Below are 22,125 nucleotides of genomic sequence, written 5' to 3'. Positions count from 1 at the left end.
GAAGGGTCAGTCAAGTTCTCCTTTAAAAACTACCCTGAATATAGCACACATTAGACTCTGATCCCGCAAAGAAGCCTCCAGGTTGGGCAGAATCATCCTCAGGCAGGAAACCAATTTTAGCCTCTGTTTGGTAACAGAAGCCACAGTTCTCAATCTTCAGACAAGGATTCTCACCACAGGGTCAAAGTATCAAACCCTGGCCTCTGGGCTGAGAATGCCAGGTTCAGGGGTGAGGGGAAAGAAACCCACGTTGGAACATGTGGATGGTGCCAGGAGCAGGAGCAATGGGAAGAGGCTGGTGATGAAAACCAGACAAGGAGGAAGGGATACAGGAATAAAGAAACAAGGGAGAGGAAACAGAGGAGAGGAAAAAGGAGGAGGGGCAGAAGAATGGGGGAAAATAACAGTTAAGAAGGAAGGAGAAACAAGAGGGCCTGGTCTGAGGGGCTTGGCAGGAACAGGAGACCCGCAGGGACCTCCCCAGGTGTCCAGCTCCCAGGGTGCCCCTGAAGGACAGCCTCTAGGTCACAGTGGTGACAGGAGAGAAGGTTCTTGGGGCTGAGGCTGGCGAACCAAGCAGATGCCTCCTGGGAGTCCAGGTGCCTTCTGGGAGTTCAGGTGCTTCCTGGGAGTCCAGGTGCCTGGGCTCCCTCAAGACGCTGTGGGCGGCTCCTGCAGTGCCCTTGGGAGTCCGTGTGCACAGCCTGGCCAGAGTTCTGTCAGCCGCCTCACAGTCTTGTTCTGACATAGAACTGCCTGTCGGGGCAGCCGCTTCGGGGACAGCACTCCACGGGTGCCATCAGCGGGCCAGTCATCCCTCCATGAGGTTGTGCAGAGGTCAACTTGTGTCATCCGGGTAGAGGCATGCTGGAGGCGCTTGGGGCCACTCGGCCATGCCACCTGTGTCCTGCCCTCCCCGGGGAGCAGCAGCCGGACCTACCTCCTTCCGGGGTGGTGAACTCCTTGGTTTCACTGCGAGGCCCATCGCCTCGCCCATTGACCACAACCATCTCCAGCTTGTAGTTACTGTAGGGGAAGAGGCGGGACACCACACCACGCAGGCGGTCGCCGGGGAAGCCAGCTTGCTGCCTCTTCTGAGACACCCACAGGTTCTTCAGCAAGCTGCTCTCCCTCCAGTAGTAGGCCTTAGGACAGAGGCGGGCTGGTGAGGGCTCGGCCGGGCAGGGCAGGGTTAGTTGTTAGTGGTGGTGCTGGTGGTGACTGGTCTTCCCTTTCCTGGCCACGGGCTCCGAATTGCAAAGGCCCTCAGCAGCCCCACGGAGGGCTGGGGGAGGCACCTGACAGTCCCCGATCATTAGCCACTAGCATGTGGGGACCGATGTCAAACCAAATAGAGTTTTTGTTTTCGATCATTTTCTGAGCCGTGTCGTCTCTCTGGGGAACAGGCATGCTGGCCAAACGTACAGCCGAGATGCTCCATCTTGAGACTTATTTCCAAGCAGGGGTTAGGTTGCTCAGGGAGTCTGTACCAAAAGCACAAATTCGAGCCAAGGGCCCAGGCATGGAGAGCTCTTTTCTGTGCTCAAAGACCACATCACCTTGAGTTAGATTTAGTATGGTTTAGATTGGCAGCAGACAGGAGCTGAAAAGTAGCAGGTTACCCCCAGAAGTCTGAATACAAGAAAGGGTTGACTTAGTCCTTTAAAATCAAAAGCTTCCTTTTGATACTATTTAAAAACCATTAGGATAGGGACATGTCCAAGCCAATGAGAGACCAGGCTGTGGGATGGCAAGAGCTGTGCTGGGCTGGGACAGCCTGTGGAAGGTGGCATTGCCACAGTCAGAAGGCTGTGGATGGGGTGTGAGAAGCAGTGGGCGCGAAGCCCCAGCTCAGGCCGTCCACCAGCATCACCTGGGGCCTCCAAGGACAAGGTATGGAGGAAGCCCAGACTTAAGAAGGGGACCCAAAGAGAGCGTTAGCCAAAAACATCTCCAGGCAAGTAGGTTAGAGGTGCAAGTTGGGGAAGAGCTCATTCAAGCATATATATCATCTCACTTTCCTTCCTCGGTCTGCAAAATCCATTTCCCTAGAAGAGACTGACTCCCTCTGTGCCACCAATTGTCCATCAGCCAACCCCCGATGACCTCTAAGGCACAGAACCCGTGTTCCCCCAGGGCCACAGCCTCTCCAGGAGTTTTAAATAGAGCAGCCCATCAGGGAGAGCCTTGAATACCCTGGGTTATCTCTCCCTTCCCATTCAAAGAGAGAAACATCAGGGAGAGAAGAGGCGGCCGGAGGAAGTCAAGGGCCATAATAACTGCAGTTGGCCGTGACAACAGGGAAGGGTTTGTACCCTTGTAGTAGCTCTTCCGGTTAGTTGGGGCTTCATGAAACCAGAATGGGTGAGGCAAGCAGCCCAGAAGGGCCTGTAGGAGAGGGGAGGGGTGTAGCTCAGCGGTGCCTCAACACTGCCTCTGAAGATACACGTGTCCTCACATACGGAGGGCAAGCATAATGTGTTCTGTGTGGCCAATGCAAACCCAGCACCCATCTGCTGAGCAGACTCTCAGCACACCTGGTGCAGGAGACACCTGGTGTATCTGTATTTTTTCTGAGCATATTTTGAACAGCTCACTCTAGACATCCTCTTTTTTGTTTTGGCTGTGCTGCATGGCTTGCATGATCTTAGTTTCCCAACCAGGCCAAGGAGCTGACAGTGTGGAGTCCTAACCACTGGACCACCAGGGAATTCTCAGACATCATCTTCTTAAACCAACTCTGGATCCAACAACTATCCCAAGGACCCCTTCCAAACATTTCATGTACCGCGTCTGCTACCCCCTCGCCCTGTTAGGGAGCTGTGTGGTTAGACGGGGGCTGCAGCTGGCTTCCTCACTCGATATTCTCTGAGCTGGCCCTGGACCGTGTCGGAGTAGACGCGGTTCCACTGAAGGCTGATGGCGGTGCTGTTCAGGACTCGGATTTTAACATCTGTGGGTGCAGCCCTGGGATCTGCAATGTGTCGGGACAGAGAGCTGGTTATGCAGGTGGGGCTGCCCCTCGCTGATGCCAGAGTCCCCTCCGACTTGCTTGCCCTCTGCTGGTTTGTGCCTTCAGCCCACTCTGGATGCCGGGCACTCCCTCCAGGCCGAGTGGCGTGACGGCACTCCACTGTGGCTGGCCTCCCGGTGGCTTACCAACCTTGCTGTTTCCCTTTTAACCCTGTCCTCACACTGGAAATAGTCCCCCTTGAGTGGCATTTGTTTCTTGCCAGGGCCCCGCAGGAAACACTGCCCGCAGACTGAAGACGCCCTAGCCTAGTTCAGGAAAAGACTCTGATCCTGTGACTACCTGCAGAGGGAGGGCCACTGCGCCCATAACTGGCTCTCTCCCCTGTTTTTTCTACTCTGCCACAACAGTGGTTCTGCCCTATCCCCTCTAACATGTCGGCTGCGGGGTACACAGATGCGATGGAAACGGTGGGGTGGTCCGTGAGTCCATGGCTAGATGCTGCCTTTTCCATACTTACCCTCCAGAAGTCCCCACCGCCTTCTGTCTGGAAGTGTCCGCCACCGTGGAAATGAGGAGCGGGATGGACAGAGGGCCTGCTGATCCCCGCTCCCTATCTCCCGAGGGGGGTCCAATCCACAATCACCTCCAGGGAAGCGGGGCACGGGGCCCGACCCTCACTTCCTCCTAGCTCACTGTCGTGAACCCCACTGGCCCTGCTCTTGACCCCAGCACTGGCCCCCTGAATCCACTCTTCCCCAAGACTCTCCTCCCTCCTTCCTTCGGGTCACCCCACCCACCTCCATGGTTTCTTCTCGGATCAGACCCAGATTCACCAGGGTATGGATTACCCTGACCAGGAGGGGCGTCACTAACCCTCCTGCCTTGCTCAGCAGCCTGCAGGACTGATGTGCTGGGGACAGAGAGGCCCCCACTGTCTGGAGAGGCAGGTACACACTTCTACACATATCCCACAATCACATTGATTTATCCAGCAACAGCCTCCAAAGAACTCCTCTTGTTATGCCCAGTGTTGCAGTGGCTGGCCTGGAGTGTTCGGTCTGGGGAGCTGTGGACTTTAGTCCCTCCAGGATTCCCCTGGGGAGTCCAGGGAGGAGTCTGGCCTGGCCCTGCTTCCCTTGGAGGCGTCTAGTTATGGCCTTTGGGTCAGACGGTCCTTGGGGCTAGCAAGGCCTGCCAGTAAGATAGACCACAAACCTGGGTTCTGTTCTCAAGCCTGGAATTTGCTGTTGTGCAGTATGGGCGGGGGTTTCCCTTGCAGGACCCCAGTTTTCATGTTCATAACGTGAGAGTATTGGACTGGGTGACGAGGTTCATTAACTCTAACTAGCATTCAGATGATACCATCTCTGCTCCCGGCACCGCCTGGGGCCTGTCTGCTCTAGGTCACTGCAGGAAACCCCTCTTTCCTGGTAACTCACTGTCCTCCAGGATGCTCTTAGAAGACCCGGGGCCCACGCCAAGGTTCCTGGTCTGCAGGGGTGGCCTGGGCAGCCCAGCCGTGTGGGCCCGGGGTGGAGGGAGGGCGGGTACTCACAATCTTCTCCAGAGTAACCGATGATGGTGTCCGGCTCAGGGCCCTTCCCAAAGTCATTTTCAGCCTGGACTCGGATCTCGTAGGGCACATAGACGGGGGTCTGCCCTACCACGTAGCGGGAGCCCCACACGGTGACGTTGTTCCAGGTCTCGCGGGTCTCTCTCCGCCGCCACTTGACGATGTAGCGCAGGTTGGGGCCGAAGGCGGAGGTGGCATTCATGGGCTGAGCGGGGAGAGGCGGCAGGAGTGGTGAGGGCGCCAGCGAGGAGCCCGGGCCACCCCGCTTGCCCTCTTCCCGCGGCAGGTCCCTGTCCCCAGCCTGCCTAGCCGTGGCCAGCCCCTTGCACAGCTGGGGAGAGCCTGCCCCCAACTCTGAGTCCCCTGGGAGCCCAGAGTCCTGCGAAGCCAGCAGCACGCAGATCTTCCACCCAGGCCCCAGTCCCTCTGACCTCACAGCCCCCCCTTGGCAGGTGCACAGGCAGTAAAAGCGTTACTGTCAACAGGACTCTTTCCAGTGATGGAGCAACCAGAAGCAAAATGTGCATGGTGATGTAACAAGCCTCCAAAATCAGAGAGGAGCGGGTTCTGGTTTAGTCATGGCATGCCTGCTGCCAATGAATCAAAATTCCTGACTTCAGTCCTAGCAAATGTCTCCCCTACCCTTCTTACAAGGCTGGAGCTGGCAGCAGGCATAACTCTGTCTTTGTTCCCCAAGGGCTGGCCCAGGAACCCGTTCCCTGGGCACCTGCAATATGGAGCTGAACCACTTCTTGCCAGGTCCTAAAGATGAGCCCTGGAGTCTTAAGTCTGGGCTCAGCCCAACTGCCAAGGCTGCTGAGAGACCAGGCCCTCGGCAGACAGTGATGGTCGTGATTCTAAACTCTGCATCCGTCTATTTCCATTATGCACAGCAACAGCACAAAAGTGTTAAAATTTCAGTGGCTGGGACTTCCCTGGTGGCACATGCCGTGGAGTGACCAAGCCTGTGCACCACAGTTACTGAAGCCCATGTGCCCTGGAGCCTGTGCTCCGTAACAAGAGAAGCCCCCACACCACAGCTAGAGAGCAGCCCCTTCTGTCCCCAGCTACAGAAAGCCCTCGCGCAGCAACAGAGACCCAGAGCAACCAAAAATAAAAAGTTTTCAGTGGCTGAATTTACATCTCAGACTTAGAAGCAGTTTGGAAAAAAAAACGTCATTTGGAGGCCACATATCCCAGTTTTGGTTTGGAAAATGTGGTCAGATGAGCCAAGATGGAAGACGAGTTTTTCAATCTTGGTCTGGCGGTCATTTTTGGAGTCCCTCTGTCCATCCTGGACTTACAGACGGCTGCCACTGGAGGCCCACCATGAGGCTGGTCTCTCTGCACACTCAACAATCTCCAGTGAGAGGAGCTCAGAACTCACCGAAGCGAGGTACTGGTGTTTAGGCTACATCTTTTCTGGGGACTAATCTAAATCTCTCCTTCTTCTAAAGAAGTGCTTTGGTTTTGTGGGACTCTCTCTGCTTTTGCCACAATGATAGTGTCTGTTTCCTCAGTCACCTCTGCTCCTGTCTTAAAGCTTGCTCTCAGATACTCTCCTGATTTCTTGATGCTCGATGCAAAGAGTGGCCCTCACATCAGGCAGGACGCCTGGGCCACCCTGCAGCCTGGGGGGTCCCAGGGGTGTACACTGTGAGGGCCCCCAGACTGCCAGGCAAGCATCGTGGGCGGGCTGGAGGGGCTCTCACCGTCCACGTGATCTCCATGTTGTTCTTCCTGGTCCCCTCTCCCTTCACATCAGAGGGGTTGGACTCGGGGGCTGGAACCCAAATGGAGACAAAGTTCAAACCCAGGGTACGCACCACAGGGCACAGTAAACAGCCTCTCCTCCCCAGCTGACTGGCCCCTTCTGTGCTCATCTCTGCATTTCTCAACACACTCCGTCCCCTACGCAGCTGAGCTCGCTCTGCCACTCTGTCGTACATATGATGTGCCTTCCTAGCTGAGACTTAAACCCCCAAAGGAGGGATAGTTTCTTCCGAGTTTTAATCACTGACAAGATAGCATTTATTATAAGGCTTTCCACACTTTAGATGATCAATAGAGCCAACTCAATGTGGATTATCCCCTTTGTGGATTATCCACTAAGTGTGTTTAATACCAACTTGGTTTATCCTGGTATTCAACATTTTGGGGGAGCATCTTTCACCCTCAATGAGCCAGTGTGATTTCAGAAATCGAAGCATTTCATTACCCAAGTATGTTAAGAAACCTTATGCAACATGAGATTATATGTTTCTACTGCCAATCTTCATAGCTCTTCCCTTTAAAGCAGATCATCAAGAATTATTCATAATTATTACTAATAAGTAGTAATAAAAATGTCAGTTAACATTTATTGTGTGCTTACTACATGCACATTACATTAAGGACCTGAATTGTATTTTCAAACAACTGTATTTTCACAACAGCCCCGTAACGGAGATGGTATAATTATTCTGTTTCATAAATGAGGAAGCCTGGAATAGCTTGCCTAAATTCACGTGGCTGGGGACCCGGGGAACTTAGTCTGTACTGGGGTGCCTGGCGTCAGCACCCGCCGTTAGCCCTCAAGCACTCACGTGCTCCGCTGGTTCGGTAGCGCTCAGATGGGAGGCTGGGGTGGCTGCTGCCCACCTCATTGATGGCGATGACCCGGAACTGGTAGTTGACGTAGGGTGACAGCCGGAGCACAGCTGAGTTGACACTGCCCGGGAACTTGGAATGGTCGTGCCAGACCCCTGGCTGGAACTGGTCTTCTTCAAACTGGACGACGTAGTCTGAGGAGGCAAGGAAGTCGGGACTGTCTGGGGAGCTGAGTCAGTGAGTTCTTTCCCAAGGTTTCCTCGGGTTCCCAGCAGTACTGACAGCCTCCCGTGGGGAGACAGAGGCACGTGAACTCTTCCCAAACACAGAACGGGAGACAGACCACGGCCTCCATCCTGTCGACAGCCCAGGGTACATGCCAAGTGAGGCGGCGGCGGGGCCCAAAGCCAGGGGCCAGGCCGGCCTCCGGGCTGCGTCCCTCGCTCCTGGTCGGCACAGGCCCGTGGCTGACCTGTGATGGGGCTGTTGTTGTCGTCCCCTGGGATCCAGGTCAGCCTCACGCTTCTCTCAGCCAGGTCGGTGAGCTCCAGGTCCCGGGGTCGGTCCGGTCGTCCTGGCGGCAGAGGGAGGGGCTTCCAGAGGGAGAGCCAGCCAGGCCTGCATGGGTCCCAGCCCCAGCCACTGTCCCACAGACAGGACCCGGGTGGGCTGAGCTCACCCCACTAAGGGACCAACCCTAGCCTGTGCCGGAGGGTCAGCCCAGGGACCACCCCTGCCCTTGGGGTTCAAGGAAGGACAAAGAGGAAAGACCCCCAGATTCCACCCCGCCCAAAGAATATCAAGGGGTGCAGGGCGCAGTGAGAATTGGGGCCAACCCAACCCAATCTGTGGGTGTTCTTGGAGTGGAAGCATTTGGGAAAGGGTCACACCTTTAGGAAAGAAGTATGGGACTTCTGTCTATAATTATCTTCTACTCTGTGTGCTGAGGCTCTGAGGGGGCAGGAGCCCAGGAGGGTGTTTGGAGAGTTGCAGGGCAGAGCAGTTGAGGGGGTGGGGGGAGCGGGACAAACACAGAGGACCAGGCCAGGGAGAAGAGAGCAGCTCTGTCTAGAAGCTTCCATGATGGACAGCAGGACAGAGTCCCCCAGCAAGGGTGGGGCAGCGCCTTTAGGGGACTCCAGTCTCACTGGGTTTCTGAAGTGGGTGTGAGTGCCCTCCTGGCCTAGGGATAAAGCCGTCCTGGCCTCTGACTAGTGAGGGCAGACGTGTTTCTTTTCTCCCACCCTGGCCCCTTGAACTAGTTATTTCCACATTTTGGCTGGTAACTGGAAGGATCTGAAAGGTGAGTCCCAACAGCCACATTCACGTGTTGCACACATCTGCACGTGGACTGTAAATGGGTGGTAACAGCAGATCTGGAGAGGCTGCCAAAAAGATGGGCCTACGGATAACTGGAAGCAAGTGTTCCGAGAGCACATGGAGAACAGGCCGCCCCAGGGGAGTGGTGGGCGTGGCCAGAGGTAAGGGGTGGGAGGGACCACAACTCAGTCTACCAAAGGGGCGGGACTAGGAGGGCTCAGGGAGGGGACGGGGCCTCCTGACAGGGGTCAGACTTGGCAGGGGTGGCTCAAGCTGCCCCCTCCCCTGTGCACAGCACTCCTCTCCTGCAGGGCCTTCCTCCTCCTACGCGCCACCCTCTGAGGCACCTCGAGTGCTTGGCGCGAGTCCCGGGGTTAGTACGAATTACCTTTGGGAAGGGCAGCCAAACGGTTAGTTGGAGTGGCCTGATCAGCTGCAAAGGTAAGACGGGTTATCCAGGTTAGCAGGTCATCTGGGGATAAAGGTGCTGTAAGGGCAGGATCAGGAGGCCAGGCTTGAACAGCGGCCCCTGCTTGGCCTCACCCCCCATCCCGTGGAGGGTGCCCCGGCCCTCACAAAGGCCTTCCCGCGCTCCCTCTGCAGCCAGGGGCGGGCATGCGGTCTGCTTGCTGTCCCGGTGCGGGCACCGTGTCTAGGGCCACTGTTCTCTGGGACGGTGCAGGGACGCACCGAGACAGCAGAGATGAAGAGAGGATACGCTCCGCTGGGCGGGAGCCCACACCCCCGGGTTTGGGATGGCTTCGTGTTTACAGTCTGGCTTGGGGGCGAGGGCCTGCCAAGAGGGAGTCATCGGAGTGCCCAGCACCCTGTGAAATCCCTCCAGGAGAGGCAGGCAGAGAATAAAGCAGCAGTGGGTGTTAGAAGGCCAAACACAGAGCTGTCTTGTTGGATGGGCAGTTTTAATTGACTTAGTGATTTAGAGTCAGCTGTAAAGTTGGTTAAAACGACCACAATAAGAACCCTGTCCATCCCTCTCTCCTCTGGCACCCTTCAGTTGAGGATTGAGGCAAGTTAGCAATTCCATTCAGGAGGTAAGGAAGGCATCCAGTACAGCCTGCTCTGAGAGGAGCAGCTTCCTAACCTTCAGACCCTCAGACAAGAGGATCCTCATGCCTGGCTGGCTGGCTGACCGTGGGCACTGCCCTCCGAGCCACGCCCACTTCTCTGGATGCAGGGAGGCGGGGTGGGGGCAGCGGAAGGGCATGCAGTGGCGGTTACCTAGTACGGTCAGGTAGGCTTTGGCCAGGTCTTGGTCCAGCTCAGTGCTGGCAACGCACGTGTAGCTGCCCTGGTCCCGCTCGGCCACGCCGAAGATGGTCAGGGAATCCTCCTCCTTCTTCATTCTGCAAAGGAAGCGGGAGGGGTTGGAGGAAGGTGGAGGGGAGACAGTGAGGTGGGGAGGTGGGGGGAGCAGGCACTGCCTGTCCATCTTCTCCCTGGGGAGGGGACAGTGGGTCTGAGTGGGCAGCTGCAGCCCCTCCTAGGGGATGGGGGCTCATTGCAGTGCTGTGGGAGGGACAGGGTCTTCCTGCCATGCTGAGCACTCGTGGAGCTTGAGGAGCTTGAGGAGGGGGCAGGACACAGGCGGCACTAGCGTGGCCTCTCCGTATTCACTGTGCTCGGATCCCCTGGGTCCTGTGCGCTCCCCTCCTGAATTAGGGCACAGCACGGCCCACCCGTGAAGGCAGGTCTTCTCAAGCTTCCAGCTCTGTCTCCAAACCAGAGCGATGTCTGCACTCACCCGAGTGCCCTGGGCTCCCCTGAACTGTCTCCAGAGGGAGGAGGGCACCCAGGAGCCCATGCCTGCTGTAGGATTATGCCCCTCCAGGAAACCAGATGATCGGCAGACCCAGCTGGTACCCAAGTGCACCCTGTCCTGAGACTGAAGCTGGTACAGAGGAGAGCCTGGGGGGAGGCTCAGATCAACGTTCTCAGCCCCAGCTGCGTATTCCCAACACCTGGGGGACTTTACACATCATCTACGCCTAGCTCCGCCCTCAACTCCAGTCAGATCCAAATCTGGCTGAGGGAGAGGACAGGCGTGGGCCCAGGTTGCAGTAAGGGCAAGCCAAGTAACCACAGGGCCAGAGCCTGCTCAGGCATCCCCGCCTCTGTCGGGGGACGAGGCACTGCTGGCTGGGCTGAAAGGAGGCAGGGGGCATGCAGCTTGGACTCTGAAGAGGAACGAGGAGGGGCAGAGGGACAGAGAAGAGAGCGCAGATGGAGGAAGGAGGGGAAGGAGGGGAGGAGGGAGGAGAGAAAGGAGGGGAGGAGGGGAGGAGAGGCGGGCGAAGAGGAGAGAGGAGCAGGGCGCTGAGTGGAGAGAGGGCAGGCATTGGAGGGGATCTCCCCTGAGGGGTCCAGAACCCTCTTCAGCGGTTCTGCAGTGATACACCGACATAGGAGCCCTGGGTGCGTCCACGCATCACCAGGATCAAGGGAGAAGGCAGGGCCCCAGGGAGCAGCAGGCAGGGAGGCAGGAGCGGAGACCTGTTGCTGATGTAGAGCGGCTCGTCGTCCTTCAGCCAGGAGACCGTGAGCTTCAGGGAGGGGTCGTGCTTCACGCGGCACTCCAGCTGCACCGTGGTGCCCCTCTTGGCGACCTGGTCCTCAGGCATCCGGTAGATCCTCGTGGGGTCTGCGGAGAAGCACCTGAGCTCAAGCTCCTCTCTGCCACCCCCACCCCTGAGCGGCCACGGGATGACACATATGACCAGCTTGCGTGGACCGCGGAGGGTGGCAGAAATAGGATTCAGTTAGGTGCACTGGTCGGGGAGGCCCGGAATAGGAGATCCCCAGTGGAAATAACACCCAGGTCCTTTCTTGCTGGCTCAGGAACACAGGACATGGTTTCTGGGGCGGTGGCGGGGAGCTGGTGTGGGGAGTGGGCTTCGCTGCCTAGGGCAGGTAATAACTCAGTGCGTGCAGCACGCAGGCCAGCCGGGGGCCCTGAGGGAGGTCCCACTAGGGATTAAACATTAAGGGTGGTGTGTTTTCAAAGTGACACACACGGATAACTTTGTGATGGCATCCTCAAAGTTAAAGATGCTCCCCCAGCCCTGACTCACTGCGTCCCCTACCTAGCGACCCTCTCCTTTACCTTTGACCTCGAGGCGGACCTGGTTCTCTGCTTTGCCCAGGATGTTGGTGGCAACACAGGTGTAGATGCCCTGGTCCTCTTTCCGGATCATCTTGATCTCCAGACTGCCGTTCTCATAGACGTGGTAGTTGCCACCATCCAGGTTGCTTCCTTGTCCATTCTTAAACCTCACAACAGAGCAGCAGGACACACAGCATGCTGGGAAAGGACCAGCCCGGGCGAAGGGACCCCAGGCCGTGCGTCTGCCCCCACCCATGGCTGGCCTTGGCAAGCCTCTGGCCTCAGTTTCCTTCCTTGCACAATAAGAGCCCTGACCCAGATGCTCTGCCAGCTTCGTCTCAGCCTCCACCCTCTGCGGCTCCCAGGACTTGCTGAACCCCTCTCGTGGGCCGAATGCGATGAGAGAGGTGAGACAGATGCCCCTACAGATGCCCCTGTAGGGGAAGCCTGGTCTCTTGGAACTTACCATCGGAGCGTGGGGATGGGAGACCCAAAGAACGGGCAGTCCAGCCGGGTCCGGTTGTACAGGATCACCCTGATGAGCTGGTTCCGGGGCGACAGCATCCGAGGCGGCACGTCTGCAACCCCAGAGACCTAACCCTGACCTTGGGCGGGGGTCTGCCTTCCTCTGCGACCCCAGAGACCTAACCCTGACCTTGGGCGGGGGTCTGCCTTCCTCCCCCTCCTTGGGGATCAGTCTTATCTCTATGTACCTTCTCCTTGGGGCAGCTTTCTAAATACCAGCGTGACCTCCCCCATCAACCTCCGTCCGGCTTAGGTGAGGCAGGAGGAAGCTTACCCATCTGCACCTAGTCTACATCCAGTCCCACTTTTGCAGAGGACGCCCCCAGCCTTCCAGCTGCTTCTGCATCCGCCCCTCCACACCTCCAAGGCTTCTCCTAGTGGCACCTGCCCTCTGCCCACTCCAGGAGGGCCACAAACACACTCAGGGTAGTTCCTACCCTGAGGCCCAGGGGAGACTCAACATGGACACACCAAGAAAGTGAGACGGTCCCTCCTCTTGTCAGGGGAGGAAGGAGACTGAGACTAGCGTCTCAGCTCTCCATCCGTCCTCTGAGTGGAATGAACCATCTGCACACCCAGCTCTGCAGATTTTAAGTCCTCCATCACCCCTCTTCATTTCATCCTGGGTCTCCACACTTACCCACTCTGCTGCCCTTCTCCCTGCAGCCTGACCGATCTCTCAAGCAGAGAGGGAGCCCACGCTCCGAGCAGGGTCCGGGAGGTTCCCCGGCAGGCAGGGGGAGAGGGGCGCACTCACCCAGCACGCTGACGAAGGCGTTGGCCAGCAGGTAGCCGTGCTCGTTGGAGGTGTTGCACTGGTACACGGCCCGGCTGCTGATCTGCGTGTCACGGAAGATGATGGTGTCCCCGGCCACCTCACGGTTGGGGTTGGGCGGTGCCGCTACAGACAGGAAGGTGCTCCTCGTAAGACGGGGAGGGCGGGCAGAGGGCGTGTGGGACTCGGGCCAGGGCTCCCTGGTAGGACTGAGCCTACCAGAGTTTATTTCTCAATCCGTCCAATGGGAATAGGAATCCCGGTCAAAGCTACATGGCAGCCGGGCAGCTGTGGTTTGAATTCTAACCACATTACCCACCGGCCCTATTGGCTCTAAACACTTCAGGCTCCTTGTCTGGGGATAACTTACCACCCCATGGCATTTCTATGAGGATGACTGGAGAGTCTATGCATGTCATTAGAAGAGGGCTGAGCACATGTGGTTGGAGGGCTGACTGGTTGCTGTTATCATTTTAACCCAATGTGCATATACTCAAAAGTGTTTTGAAAAGCATAAAGCAATAAACAACTAGGTGGGGCCTACCCGCTTCCCATCCTCTGGGCAGAGCACTCTGCAGACGTCCACAAAGTTAAACCTGGAGGCGCACGCCTGCTGCAAGTTGATGAGTCCCTGCATTTGCCAAAGTGACCTGACCTTCCCAAGACACGCGTGCACTGAGAGGACACCCCTGCCACAGTTCTCCTGGCCCCACTAGCTGCGGATGCAGAGAGCGGAGGCTGGGGAGTCGCTTCAGGCACGTCCGGCTCTTTGCATCCCTATAGCCTGCCAGGCTCCTCTGTCCACGGGATTCTCCAGGCAAGAATACTGGAGTAGGTGCCACGCCCTCTGCCAGGGGATCTTCCCGACCCAGGGATCAAACCTGCATCTCTTATGTCTCCTGAGCTCGGCGGGGTGTGGTTCTTTACCACCAGCACTCCCTGGGAAGCCCAAATCACTCTAAGAGTCAGGGCAAATCAGTAGCTCCTCCGGGCCTCACTTCCTTCACCTGTCAAGTAGGGAAGCATTTCTTTCATCTTCCCCTACTCTGAGGAAGGGTAGGGTAAGAGAGCAAGAATGAAATAACAAGCCATACAAATACAAGTTTTTCAGAAATGTAAAGAATCCACACTTTCCTCATCTTTCACCATTACGAGGTGCCTTTCCTCTGTAAGGTTTTGGGCCTGGGCCAGATGACTTGGCTTGTGTGATCTATGACCTCACCCAGGATCACTCAGACCTTCCACAGGAGTCGGCAGAGGGGGACCCAGGGCCCGGCCCCACGGGCGCCACCGCATAGATAGCAGGTCTGAGCCTGGATGTGGAATCAGCCGGTGAACAAAGCCAAGGTCAGCATTCTTATCCTTCTTCCGGCGTCTCAGCAAAAAGGCACAAAGGAAGCAACGCCAGCAACTTTACGTCTCCTCACCTGGCGAGGCGACCAGCGTTTCTCCCAGTCACTCCTTTGAATGATGGGGGACCTCGCCAGGGCCAGGGTTCAGCTGCAAATCCCAGGCTCTGCATTTCTTTAATGGTGCTGTGGAGTTTAGAGCCTTTGTCTGCCTTATCCCCGAAGTGCCATCAGGACAGGGAGAAGGGCAGAGGACAGGCCAAGTCAGTAAGTGGCTTGTATGCAGGGGGAGGCTATTTCCCGGGGTAACTAGAGGCTCAGCACCAAACAGGGCAGGTTGAGGCATCACAGCAGCTCCAGCTCCCTCAGTCCCGGGGCGTGTGACCTCGGGGCAGTTGCTGCAAAGGTCGCACTTCATTTCCTCATCTTCAGTGTCTGAGGTTAACGAGGTAAGAGGGATGCTCAGCGCCCAGCACACAATAAATGTCTAGAAAGGTGCATTCACGCCGTCTCCTCTGCCTGTCTCCCTCCTCTCCACCTGCTTTTATTAGCGGTTGCTCACGAGTTAGGATCTGAGTTCTTGCCATCTATTTTCTGTCCCATCTGGTTGATAATACAGTTTGCATTTGCTCTGACCCTTCAGAGAAAGTAAGGACAGGACTTTTAACATGTAAAGCAGGGCTTCCCTGGTAGTTGAGAGTGGTAAAGAATCCACCTGCCAATGCAGAAGACACAGGTTCGCTCTCTGGCCCAGGAAGATCCCACATGCCATGGAGCACCTAAGCCCGAGTGGCAAACTACTGAGCCTGCGCCCTGGAGCCTGGGGGCTGCAAGTACTGAGCCTGTGCCCAGAGCCTGAGCTCCGCGAGGAGAGAGGCCACTGCAGGGAGAAGCCCGCACACGCAGCTGGAGAGCAGCCCCCACTCACCACAGCCAGGGAGGGGCCTGCTCACCACAGCCAGGGAGGGGCCTGCTCACCACAGCCAGGGAGGGGCCCCCGCTCACCACAGCCAGGGAGGGGCCCCCGCTCACCACAGCCAGGGAGGGGCCTGCTCACCACAGCCAGGGAGGGGCCTGCTCACCACAGCCAGGGAGGGGCCCCCGCTCACCACAGCCAGGGAGGGGCCTGCTCACCACAGCCAGGGAGGGGCCTGCTCACCACAGCCAGGGAGGGGCCTGCTCACCACAGCCAGGGAGGGGGCCCCCGCTCACCATAGCTAGAGAAAAGCCTGCACAGCAATGAAGACTCAGTGCAGCCAAAAACAAATAAATAAAGTTATTTTTTAATAAAAAAGCAAATGCAACTAGAGTGAATTCAGATGTGAAACTTTGACCATGGCCTCTGGCTGGAGGGAGCCTGGAGCCACACACCCCTGCATCTGGGAGGGACTAAATCTTCCTGGACGCTAACGTGCACTCAGTAACTGCACTGGGCAGCTCTGCTCTCAGAGGGGCTTCCCCTCATTTCCGACCGTATATTCCATGTTGTCGCACAACCCTGCCTCTTATTATACCCTCAGCACAGGGAGGGGTTTGGTAGGGGGCAATGGTGATGAGCTACCAAGGTCTCCTCTACCTCCTGAGCCCCATGAACCAGAGCCCATGATCTCAAGGACACAGCTGAGGTCCCCAGCTCTCAAACTGAGCTTTGCAGTTATTAGGGGCAGAAAGCAGAAATTTATGAAAAAACCCTAGGGAGCAGAAATCCCTTAAACACGGGCACGGGCCTCCTGTTCTGTCTCACACAAAGGAGGCTGGATTTCCTCCCTCTTGAAAGGTTCAAAAGGATGGGTAGCTCCCTCACTTCTGATGGCACAGAGCTGGTCCACAGGGGTGGGGAGCTGGATGCTCCCAGGAGGGAGAGCACAGACAGGCAGGACAGCAGCAGTTACTCACATTGCAAAGGTTCCCCGTTCACCATCCACTGGACCGTGGGCTTGGGGTTCCCATTGGCTCGACACACCAGTCTCCCATCCTCGCCAGGAGCCAGGATGAGGTTCTTGGGTTCATCCAGCCAGTAGGGAGCAGCTGGAAGACAAGGACAGGCACAGGCAGGGGTGTCAAATGATACAAGCAGGCAGAGGAAACCAAGTGGGCTCCCTCTCGGAAGGCAGGAGCCCCCGAGTGCCGGCCCCATCCCCCCACACCTGCCCAGGGCTCCTCCTGATGGGATGACGGTCCCGACCTTTGGTCGACTTGGCATTACAGATGTGGACTGGTTTATTTCAAGTTCTCAGAACAAGAGTTCTAAACTGGGGCCTCCTGAAGAGCTTTTAAGAAACACGAATGCCAGGGCCCATCGTCAACCTAGTAAGTCAGAATCCCCGGGGGAAGCCCAGGTGGCCAATGATTTGAGAGCTACTCAGAGAAGGCAATGGCACCCTACTCCAGTAGTCTTGCCTGGGAAATCCCATGGACGGAGGAGCCTGGTAGGCTATAGTCCATGGGGTCGCTAAGAGTCGGACATGACTGAGCGACTTCCCTTTCACTTTTCACTTTCACGCACTGGAGAAGGAAATGGCACCCCACTCCAGTGTTCTTGCCTGGAGAATCCCAGGGACGGGGGAGCCTGTTGGGCTGCCGTCTACGGGGTCGCACAGAGTTGGACACGATTGAAGTGACTTAGCAGCAGCAGCAGCAGCAGGCCCTCCTGATGTGCACCCAAGGGCTCAAGCCAGGGAGGACAGTCAAGTAGCAGGGGCTGGCCCCGCTGGATTTCCACTGCTATTGCTGCAAGATCAGACCACTTAGGAGAGGCGTGCTGCTCATTCTTTTACCATTGACCTTTGGTTAGCAGAAGCATTTAGCTGGCCACTCCTTCCAGCTGTTTGGAAATTTTGTGAATATGTGGATTTTTCTGAGAAGAGGGTCCTTCAGATCAGAGTTCAAAGATCTTGAAACCCCAATAAATGTTAAGTACCCCTATTCTGAGTGTGGTGCTGAAACCAAGGTCACAGGTCAATGAGCATGTGCTAAGAAAGTTCTTGCTCTGTGGTATTTAACCTCATCACCCTGATCATCCACTCAGCCCCGCCATTCAGACTGAGAAGTGATTGGTGGAGCTCCCAGCCCCATGGCTGGGACCCACAAAGACACGTGCTCCATTGCTGACAACAGCTCAGGTATTTTTAGGGGAGGGAAGCGATTTCCTAAAAAAATAATTCAGGCCATGATCCCTCCCCATTTTAATTAATTAATTTATTTTTTCCCTCCCCATTTTTAAAAAGAACCACGTTCAAGTACACAGACAGCACAGGGCTAAGACAACACGCCACAAACAGGAATGAGAAACGAAAGACAGGTTCCAGGTCATCCAAACGGGCCACAGAAGAGAGTGCGTCTGCGGAGAGAGCCCTAGGCGTCCAGGGGAGGAGTGCGACGGTGGGGGATCTCTGCCCGTGACACTCCCCTTCCTCCCTGCCCTTACACACGCACACACGCATCCGGGGGGGGACGCCACTCCTGCAGGTCGCTATTCCCACTCATCAGCGTGCTGGTGTTTTCCCCACTCACGCAACCACCCCGAGAGGGAGGGGTGGCCGCGGAGGTGAGGGCTGGCAAGGCCGTCGTAATGAGAATTGCGCACAACGTACCCTTCACTCTCACCGAGATCGTGTGCCGGATACTGCCCATCTTGTTGGAGGCCAGGCAGAAATACTCCCCAGAGTCTTCCTCGGACACATTGGTGATGCGCAGGGCCTTGTTGAAGTTCTCAAACTTGGCCTTGTCGGATGGCAGGTCCCCACCTTTCTTGTACCATGCAATGTCTGGTGTGGGGCTAAGAGAGACCAAGCCAGAAACAGGGACTTACCACCACATGTGGCTCTGCCACGCCTGTGTGGAGCCCAGGACACCCGGGTGTCCTTATGGTGTCCTTGGGCTCAGGAGGACGCGTGTCCTTCGAGGGCTGATCCCTCCTGTGCAAAGGGGATGCTCAGCCACAGGGTGCACAAAAGACTCAGCTAAGATCACAAAGGGATCTTAGGATACAGGAGGCCCAGCTACCTCCTCTCCTCATTATCTGAGAAAGAAAGGCGGCCGGAATGGGATGACCATGACTGGCAGTGTCCTCATTAGGAGCTGTCTGCTTCTCTCTTCCACCCCACCCCCTGCAAAATGTTGCAGCAACAGAGCATGCACAATCCCCCAACCCATCCTCCTGGGGGGTGGGGAGAAGTCAGGGTGCAAACCGTACATACACCCCGGAAGCGATGCACTCCAGTAGGAGGTCCATGCCACGCAGCACCATCTGACTGCTCGCAGTGCCCTGGGGATACATGAAGCTGGGTGTTCTCTCTGCAACTCCTCGGGCTGAAACAGGATGGAACAAGCTCTGTGAGCTTACTGCCCAGAGGGCTGTCCCAGCTGGGCCAAGCTGTTGGACTAGAGAGAAAGGTCGTCGTGCCCTCCTGATGATGCCCTTAGCCGCAGACCCCCACCCCCTGCCGCACCGCTGAAACCACCCCAGGGGCCGGGGCATCATTAAGAGAGGTGTGTTAGGAAGCGCAGGGCTCCTCGGCCCCACTGGCACGTGTGTGTGAGCAGCTGTAAGCTCTGAAAGGCTCTGCCAAGAGGAGCCCAGCGTCCCCCCAGTTCGTCAGCCTCTCCGGCCCTGGAAGGGGCAAGGGTTGCCTGAGCAGGACAGTCCACTCTCTGCACATCCTGTGCTGGGATCCAGAGGCCAGCACGGTGGCCCCAGGGAGGCCGTCTCAGCTTGGGGCCACAGGACAGACAACCGGCTCTTTGGGACCCCAGAAACAAGGAGCTGGGATGAAGCCACAAAGACTCAGATGAACAGTCAGAGATGCAAGGAGTATTATTAATGGCTTAGCAAAGACGGGGGAGAATTAATGCACAGGGATGACAGGAAATCACTGTGGGGCTAAAAACCAATCTGCTGCTTCACTAATGACTTTGGCACAGCAGGGAGGAGGGTGTTAATTGGATGTGAGAGACTGAGGGAGGGGTGAGAAGCAAGTGCAGCCAAGATGGAGGAGCCCCTCCACCACTCAAGCAGGCTGGAGCAGCCCTGGGGCCTGCAATCAGTGACACACACACAGCTTTCCAAGGACAGGGGCTCACAGAGGCGACACGCTCAGGGTGGCTCTTTCCCTGTGGAGGGTGTCATGCAAGTCTGGGGACACCCCAGCGCAGTGGACCCCACCTTACCTGAGCCTCACCTCTCCCTTAGAGCTCTCTGCACGGTTTTACGGAAATGAATGAGATGGGACGAGGAAGAACAAGGATTCTGTAACCAGGAACCCCAGAGCAAGGGCAAACTGGAGGGGTCACCTTTGCTCAAAAGGTGTGTGACTGTCAACAAGAAGAGTTAAAAATATAAATACAAGCTGGGCCTACTCACAGGTTTAATGGGTCTCTGACTCAGCTAGAGGGTAGGTGGGGCTGCCAGGGGCTGGGAGCCCTCAGACGTGCCTGGAGTGAGAGCGGGCGTGCTTCCAGGCGGGGCAGGTACTGTTACTGGGTGCCTGGCGTGCAGGTACTGTTACTGGGTGCCTGGAGTGAGAGCGGGCGTGCTTCCAGGCAGGGCAGGTACTGTTACTGGGTGCCCGGAGTGAGAGCGGGCGTGCTTCCAGGCGGGGCAGGTACTGTTACAGGGTGCCTGGCGTGCAGGTACTGTTACTGGGTGCCTGGAGTGAGAGCAGGCGTGCTTCCAGGAGGGGTAGGTACTGTTACTGGGTGCCTAGAGTGAGAGCAGGTGTGCTTCCAGGCGGGGCAGGTACTGTTACTGGGTGCCTGGCATGCAGGTACTGTTACTGGGTGCCTGGAGTGAGAGCGGGCGTGCGTCCAGGCGGGGTGGGGCAGGTACTGTTACTGGGTGCTGGCGGAATGAGGACAGAGTGGCGGGGACCCTGTCTCAGTGCCCCTGCTGGGCTTGGGGGCTAGCTGGGGTCTGGCTGGCACAGGGGGGCTCCTGTCCTGCGGGCACCCAGCTTCTATCAGCCATCAGAGGAGGGTGTGTCACAGAACTGGCGTGTATTTTATCCTTTTATCAAGGGGAAGGAATGATGAAATGTGCATGGAGGTAATTAGTCTGCTGGCACACTGCAGGGCATGTAGCAAGTGCTCGGTAAATGAGTGTGGAAGGAATAAATTCAAGAGGAGGAAAGAAGAAAAGAGAAGGCAACAGTTTACCCCGTGTCGTCGCTCTATGCAGATGTCCTCACCTGCCCCACCAGCACACACGCATACAACGCTGGCTACTGAAGGGGTTAATCCATTATGTGGTTAATTGGTTACCATCTGTAACTCTAAGCACATCCAGCTCTCAGTACCAAAGAAGCCTGATGCCAAGGCAGCAGCTTCCTCCCACCCATCAACCTGGAGTTACCCAAATGGTCAGACAACACAAGGTCAGGGGCACCGGGAGGAGAAGGAGATCTGAAGGCAGGAGGCTCTGGTGCCAGTTTGGTGAATCTGTTGAGAGCTGGGAACTGGGGGGTTACATGGAAGTTCAGTCAGCTTATTTCTTCCACGTGGGACCCAAACCTGCGGCAACCAATGTGTGTCCCTGTGGACGTTTAATTCACACCTTAGCATGCAGCCCTGTAAGCACACACGACCAGCAAAGCATCAAGTATGGGAGAGGGGAAGTGAGCACAGCGGCCCCCTGTGGCTGCCTGGACACACTGCAGCTGGGCCTATACAAAGGCCACAGCATCCCTCATTCACAGGATGCGGGCTAGCAACCCGAGTCGCCCTAAAGGAGGAGAAGCCACTGCAACCAGGCCAAAGTTTAGAAATACAGGGAAGAGCATCTTAAAGGCAGAGGTCACAGTCAGGGCTGCCACTTGGCCGCTCACTGCAGGCCAAGTACTGGGCTCGGCTCCGTCTCTACCACCACGGTCACGTTTGAAAACCACAGCAAACCTGGGGGTATGCCTCTCATTTTCCCGAGAGGAAACAGAGGCTCAGCAGAGTCCACAGACTTGGCAAAGTCACAAGCCAGTTATGTTTGGCTTCTGGACCACTGGTGCCAAAGCTTGAGTTGCACCATCTATTCTACACTGCCCCTCTCTTTAAAGACTGACACCCTACTTGTTCCTACGACTGACAGTCAGTTTTGGGAAGATCTTTCTTACTCACACCAAAGAATACCAAAATTCAAGGGCAAAAGAGATAAAAGAGAAAGATATTTTTGTTTTAATGAGCTTCTCTGGTGAAACTATTCCACAATGTTTCCCTCAAATACTGGTTCTTGCCATCTCAGCTGAGAGTCCTTCTCTCCTGGATGTCTATTCAATAAAGTTAGGGAGATCCTTCTCTCCCAAACTGGAAAAACAGAAGCTGGGCTGGAAATTAAGAGGCCCCAAAGACATCTCAACTGGATTGTTAAGGCCATGGAAAGCTTAAAGAGGAGTCAGGGTGACACATGGGATTGTTAAGGGATGAAAAGGCTGGACTCCAAGGGGAGGCTGTGAAGAAATGTCCTCTTACATGAAATGGATTTACAGGAAAGTTTAAGAAGGATAATCCACCTGGTTCCTTTGGGAGCCACTGCTCCCAAGGGAGGGTAGCTCATTTCTTTCCTGGGAGACACAGACCCAGGAAGAGTGCTAGAGACAAAGGTGATTATTCTATGAGCTGTGTGTGTTGGAAGATGACAGAGTGTTTTACAGGATCTGTCTCAGAGGTGGGGATCCAGCCTCTCCAGTGTGATAGTGCTTCTCTTATTCTCATAAATCATCAAGGCTGGAGTCAGACCTGATATCTGAACAAACTCAGAATCCAGCTGCTAACGCTCACATCTCTGAAGACTCACAGCTTCCCACATGGGCTCATCTGACCTCGAGGTCATGGGCGGCCACCCTCTGCTGCTCTTGCTCTGGTGCAAGAGTGGGCTCATGGATTTCCAGGGAATCTGGTCAGCAGGGGCACATC

At 56.3% G+C, this 22,125-nt stretch overlaps 1 protein-coding gene across 1 annotated transcript in view; it reads right to left on the bottom strand.

Annotated features, from left to right (window-relative positions):
* NFASC (neurofascin) overlaps positions 1–22,125 on the bottom strand; it is a 196,098-nt gene that overhangs the window by 30,061 nt on the left and 143,912 nt on the right. Inside the window, exons 8-22 of the mRNA XM_055581727.1 lie at positions 18,426–18,537; positions 17,820–18,004; positions 16,123–16,254; positions 12,860–13,003; positions 12,044–12,155; positions 11,578–11,744; positions 10,968–11,115; positions 9,696–9,820; positions 8,845–8,889; positions 7,609–7,710; positions 7,133–7,330; positions 6,260–6,330; positions 4,530–4,752; positions 2,859–2,974; positions 941–1,145 (exon numbers count right to left, since the gene is read on the bottom strand). Coding sequence (XP_055437702.1) covers positions 941–1,145; positions 2,859–2,974; positions 4,530–4,752; positions 6,260–6,330; positions 7,133–7,330; positions 7,609–7,710; positions 8,845–8,889; positions 9,696–9,820; positions 10,968–11,115; positions 11,578–11,744; positions 12,044–12,155; positions 12,860–13,003; positions 16,123–16,254; positions 17,820–18,004; positions 18,426–18,537 — 2,085 coding nt within the window. The remainder of the gene's footprint in view (positions 1–940; positions 1,146–2,858; positions 2,975–4,529; positions 4,753–6,259; positions 6,331–7,132; positions 7,331–7,608; positions 7,711–8,844; positions 8,890–9,695; positions 9,821–10,967; positions 11,116–11,577; positions 11,745–12,043; positions 12,156–12,859; positions 13,004–16,122; positions 16,255–17,819; positions 18,005–18,425; positions 18,538–22,125) is intronic.

The sequence above is a fragment of the Bubalus kerabau genome, chromosome 5 (assembly GCF_029407905.1).
Source record: "Bubalus kerabau isolate K-KA32 ecotype Philippines breed swamp buffalo chromosome 5, PCC_UOA_SB_1v2, whole genome shotgun sequence".
Lineage (NCBI taxonomy): Eukaryota > Metazoa > Chordata > Mammalia > Artiodactyla > Bovidae > Bubalus > Bubalus kerabau.
Note: the sequence above shows the minus strand (reverse complement) of the source record. Positions and strands in the feature narration are given on the sequence as shown.